The 5,558-nt window shown below is 41.9% G+C and overlaps 1 protein-coding gene across 1 annotated transcript; it reads right to left on the bottom strand.

The window, feature by feature from the left end:
• Window positions 1-285: 285 nt before the first annotated feature.
• Window positions 286-5,299, bottom strand: GKN1 (gastrokine 1). The gene is made up of 6 exons (XM_038549548.1): window positions 5,193-5,299; window positions 3,422-3,475; window positions 3,194-3,331; window positions 2,058-2,168; window positions 1,030-1,177; window positions 286-395 (listed from the first exon to the last, which is right to left on the bottom strand). Exons 1-6 carry the CDS (start codon window positions 5,202-5,204, stop codon window positions 301-303), a joined length of 558 nt encoding a protein of 185 aa, XP_038405476.1. The 5' UTR covers window positions 5,205-5,299; the 3' UTR covers window positions 286-300.
• Window positions 5,300-5,558: the final 259 nt, after the last annotated feature.

The following is a 5,558-nucleotide window of genomic DNA, read 5'->3' as shown; positions in this document are numbered from 1 at the left end:
ACTAGCAGAAAATCTTTCAGAATGACATGATAAAAACCATCAGAATCCATGTTTTTTTGCATCGAATATTCTGATGACTGAATTCAAAAGCATTTTTTAAAAGATTTTATTTATTTATTCATGAAAGACACACACACACAGAGAGAGAGAGAGAGAGAGAGGCAGAGACACAGGCAGAGGGAGAAGCAGGCTCCATGCAGGGAGCCCCATGTGGGACTCGATCCCAGGACCCCGAGGTCATGGCCGGAGCCAAAGGTGGACGCTCAACCACTGAGCCCCCAGGTGTCCCAAAAATGTTTTTTAATACTCCACTGTACTGCTACAGTAGGAAATGTTCAGAATCCATAATATATCAGCACTGAAGCACTTTCCTGAAGTAAAGAACAGGCTTGCTCCTGATAAAAAGAAAAGAAGAAACTGGTATTAATATCTTTTCAAAAATTCTTTTTTTTTTTAGTGTCACACAGTTTCCAAACTAGCTATGCACTAATTTCAAGATCAGTCTGTCTCACTCTGTCTAGCCAACTATCTAGACTAAATCAATCAACTCAGACATCTAGAAAGCTGCTGTTATATTAGGTAGGTGGATACTCTGTTTTTGTGAAAGTTGTTCTTTGAAGAGGCAGAAATTAAATGATTGAGCTGTAAAAAGTCAGTAAATTCTATTGGCATCCTCTTTGTCCCTTAGCAATTCATGCATTCCTTTAAATATCTCTTGCAGTGACTCCCGATCCACTCTTGAAAGGCAGGATTTCCCAAAGGTGAAGTGCACAGAATCCAAAGCCAGAGCGCTTGGAACTGACCCAAACAAGGGACTTGTGACCTCTCCTGTGCCTCAGTTTCCTCATCCAGGAAGTGAGAATAATAATAACCTATCATGTAAGACTGCCGGCAAGAGCTACTAATTTAAACACACTTTAAGCACAGAGCAAATGCTGAGTAATTGGCATCTCCTGTGGACATGCCTGAGAATAGTCTGACGACTCCGGCAGCAATAGCCTGGTGTACACCATCCAACAGCTTACTCACCTTCAATCTCCTCGGCCATGTATGTTGGAATCCCCCTGCACATGTTAGCGATGGGTTTTCCTAATTTGTTTAGGTCTTTGACTTCTTCAGGGTTAACTGAGTACATCAGGCCCTTGGGAGGTGGTCCTTCTGGTCCTTTTCCCTGAAGCTGAGGGTGGAAAGGAAGAGAGAGAATGAAGGTCCAGCCCAGTGGTTTTTTGAATGAGGACTGGGTATACCAGGCCAGCAGGGGGTATTGCTTGGCCACAGGTCTTTTCATAATCAGCATCAACCCTGTATATCTCAGAATTTCTGTGTCCCAAAAGATTTAGCCCATGTGAAACCTCAGCTTCTCATAGAAAGCAGAAGTCTGAGGCTAAATTTATTCTGAAGCTTCGACCTCATTCAGTCATTTTGTATTTCTTGGATTGAGCTGTATAATAACCAGTTTCTGAGAATGGGGTTTATTTTCTCTACCTGGTTGATGAAAGATGCCTATTTATCAGTTACAGAAATATGAACTCAGACAAACATTTTAAAAAGCAATGGGTCTTCTCTCTCCGCACCCAACTAGGGTTGCCAGATAAAATACAGGACACTCAGTTACATTTGAATTTTAGATAAACAAATCATTTTTTTGTGTGTGTGTATGTGTGTAAGTGTGTCCTAAATATCGCCTAGGGCACACTTTATGCTAAAATAATCTTCCCATCATTTATCTGAAACTCAAACTTAACTGGGTATCCTCTATTTTTATTTCTAAATCGAATAACCCCAACCCAATTTCCATGGTGAAATGCACTTGGAGAAGTGTAGACAGCTCCCACTGGCTCGAGCAGAGCTTTGATCCCCAGCAGTAAGGAAGGTGTGAGCCACAGCGTGGAGTGTGGTGGCAGCTTCCTTGTCTCAGGCAATCAGCAGTTCCTCTTCTCTTTTCGTGGTGCACATTACAACGTACTGTGGTCAAGAGGAATTGACTGTGACCTCATTATTTATTGGCAATCCTAAGGCCTCCCTCGAGCCAAATTAAAAAGGGCTTTTATTTGTACCTTCTTTTCCTTGACCAGCGTGTCAAGAGTCTGAAGAGAGGGCATGACATTCTTGTTCATTCTGTGCACAATGCATTTCTTCTTGCCAAAGAGTCTGATTGCAGCAAGGTCCTGTTAAAGAAGATGGTAGAGCGTAGGAAGTAGGTTCCCCAAGGAGCTTTTCTTACCAGAAATCAGTCTGGGCAGCAGAGGGAAAGGACACTCCAAGATTGTAATGAACTCAGCTAAGAGCACCCGACCGGGCCCAGTTCTGCAATCATACCTATTGCTAACATCTCTAAGGATGGACTACAAACTTCTTGAGGGCAGAGACCTAGAGTCTAATTCGTTGCTTCATCTTCAGGTGCTAGCATGGAGTCACTCCCCACATGTCTGTTTTGCTGAAATAAACGTGAAATTGCTATCACATTTTGATCTCATTTGATCTTCGCAACATTTCAAGGAGGCAGGTAAGACAGGGATTGGGCCAACTGTTGTTTTTGTTTGGTTTTGGTTTTTGCTTCTCTGACCAATTAATAATGACAATATTTCCTTTGGTTGTTTTGTTTTGTTTTTTTTTTTGGAATTACAGGTGAAATGTCCATTTCTGTCTTTTCAGAAGGAAATTGAAGATAGGCTGAGATAGGCCGCAGTGATTTTGTGCAGGTCTCTCCTCGTTACTGAGGGTGTATCTGCAGGGAAGGCCAAAGGATGTTCATATTTGCCTAACAGCCCCACAATCGCTTGGATATAGTGGATTCTAATTAGTGTTGAATGGTTTGAATTTTAGCTGATTGTGGGAAACATTGATAGGGTTATATCTAGGGAGTGAAACCAGGTGGCCAAAATAGGCAATCTGACTTACAACTCCATGCTTATTATGTGCAGTCAGAAATCATTTATTTTTAATTCTTTTATGATTAGCAGACATTTTTATGGTTGTTAATAAAAAAAAAGAACTATCAGGGCACTTGGGTGGCTCAGTGGTTGAGCGTCTGCCCTTGGCTCAAATTGTGACCCCGGGGTCCTGGGATCGAGTCCCGCTCCTCCCTCTGCCTGTGTCTCTGCCTCTCTCTCTGTGTCTCTCATGAATGAATAAATAAAATCTTAAAAAAATCATATTAGTAGAGCATGGACATTGCGTGTTGGCTACCTACAGTGTTGTAGTCCCACAGGGCATTCCAAGAGTCCCATCCGTTGTTATTGTCCACATTGGCCACATTATGCTCATTGTTGACGCTCACGGACTGTTGCCCACTTGCACCGCTGTTGCTGTTCCCGCCAATGTTGATTTCCTGGAATTTATGAGAAATTGACAGTGATTTAATACCACATTTCTTTGCAAATGCATTTGGGCAATACACTTTAAAAAGTTTAATACTTACGGAGGAAGCAAGGGCTGGGGTCAGGAAGACTCCAAGAAGTCCAGCGAAGACAATCTAGAAGATCGTAAGTAACACGGGTCTACTATCACTTGGAAAACAGTGTCCTCTTCTTTCTCAACCCGACCTTACAAAAATTACTAATTTAACCCCTCTGTTAAGTGGTCTGTCTTTTCTTCTTTGACCTTGTATTTTTTTTTTCAGTCACAGAAAGTTTCAATGATAATGCAAGACGGTATAGTTCAATTACTTGAAATAATCATGTTATTATGGTTTATAGTTTTAGAATTGTTAATGTAGCTCTTATGAAAAACCCCTGTCCTATCAGTATATTGAAGGACACATTTGAAAATGAATAGCATCCATGGATATAGGTTCTGAGAATTACGTCCAAAAATGATTTGATTTTCTTATTTGATCTGGGATGCTTTCATTCCTCCAAGGACTTCCTAATTTAGAAAAGTACTCTTTTTATCTTAAAAAAATTTTTCCCCCCAAGCAATGGATTAATAAGCAGACTGGCTGCTGCTGCCAAGAGACTGAGGGTGGAGAGGTCTGGCTGTTGAGTGTGGCTGGCACAGACGAAGTGTGTAACTGTCCCAGGGTACCTGGGTTAGTCCTTTGTCATTGGGTACGTGACCTTAGTTACCAGAACACAGAGCTTTCTGTAGATGCCCGATTCTGAGTACCTATTCTCATTTCCTTGGCCTGGGACAAAATGGTTTGAGATCTGCCCTGGAGATTCAAGGTAATTCTTTTATTTGCTTAATTTTTCTCCTGATAGCTTAAGAAGGAGGTAAAAATTAGGCTCCTAAACAGTGAGAGGTGGTGGGAATTTTAGAGATCTACTAGTTCAGGGCAATCCTTTCATATGTGAGGGAATTGAGCTCCAGATGTTAAATGACGGGGCCAAGGTTATATTGGATCAGATTCGACCCCTTGTTCACAGCAGAACTCTGAGGGGACACCGTCTCTGACCTGGGTTTGGAGTTCCTTTTTTTTCTTTTTTTCTTTTTTTTTTTTTAAACCATGCTGCTATTAGAACGTATTTCTAGATAATCATTTTACAATTGCAATTCCACTCTGAGGCAGAGGCTGCTGGAATATGTGTTTAGTATGTTAAAGCATGAAAACATTCATCAGATTTCTATCCCCTGCGACACACAGTACCACCAGTTACTTTGGTGGAGTTTTGTGCTCTACCTACCACACTCTCAGCCTTTTATCTGGAGCCACAGGTGAGAAGCTGCTCTAGCTTCACGCATCAGGTGTTTTTGTGGATAAATGACTGTGGTCAGGGTTCCAGCAAGCCATTCTTACTTGGAGATCCAGTTCACAGCAGAGAACATGACAGTAGGTCTCTCACCCATTTAATTGGGGTACTAAGCTTCTCATCTTACCTGAACATGCTCAGGAATTTTGGTCAAAAGGGGGATTCGAGAATGTGGAGAAAGTTTGGGCATTTTCTATGGCCAAAGGACTGCCTGCTTTGTGACCAGCCCTGAATCAGAAGGCCAGGAAGGTAATTTTATTTAGCTAGCACGGTATACAATGCTCAGACAGCTCTCTACTGCCAGCATAGCTACCATTCTCCGCTGAGATGCTTATAATCGCCACGGTTCAATGACATGAAAGGAGATTTTTTTTAAAACAAAATTTCCATGATGGTGAGATTATCCTAAGAAACAGACTCCCGCACCCCCCCCCCCTTAGTTCAGAATGTTAACAGTCTCTAATCATAAGAGAATACATTCAAAAGGAATCGTCTACTCACTGTGAGCTTCATCTTGGCTTCACCAGAGCAATGGAGTAGAAGAGGAGGCCGGCATGAGCTCAGACAAGAACTCTTCTCATATTTGTACTTAACCAGCTTTACTTAAAAGAGGTGTGACTAGGGTGGGCCCAAGATTTATCTTTCTCCATTTTCCGTATCAGTGCCATGATCCAGCATAGCAGGAAGCTTGCGGAATATCTAGCTAGTTGGCAAGGCACCTCGACATGGAGCCGAGCTGACTCATCACTGTTGAAGTTGAAGATATCACAGCAAACTCAATATGATCTATGATAACTTCTGGTCCAACTGAGGCTGTGGGTGTGGGTATTTTAAGTATTGATGTCACTCAGAGTCACAAGAAGAATA

The sequence above is a fragment of the Canis lupus genome, chromosome 10 (assembly GCF_011100685.1).
Source record: "Canis lupus familiaris isolate Mischka breed German Shepherd chromosome 10, alternate assembly UU_Cfam_GSD_1.0, whole genome shotgun sequence".
In the NCBI taxonomy this organism is placed as follows: Eukaryota; Metazoa; Chordata; class Mammalia; order Carnivora; family Canidae; genus Canis; species Canis lupus.
The sequence above is the reverse complement of the archived record's forward strand: the minus strand, read 5'-3'. Positions and strand labels throughout refer to the sequence as shown.

What these genes read in the sequence shown, in the direction of transcription:
- GKN1 (XM_038549548.1), bottom strand. An exon ending in CCCCAGCCCTTGCTTCCTCC is followed by an intron (nt 3,332 to 3,421) that starts GTAAGTATTAAA and finishes CATAAATTCCAG; the next exon opens with GAAATCAACATTGGCGGGAA. An exon ending in CATGGCCGAGGAGATTGAAG is followed by an intron (nt 396 to 1,029) that starts GTGAGTAAGCTG and finishes TCTTTTTATCAG; the next exon opens with GAGCAAGCCTGTTCTTTACT.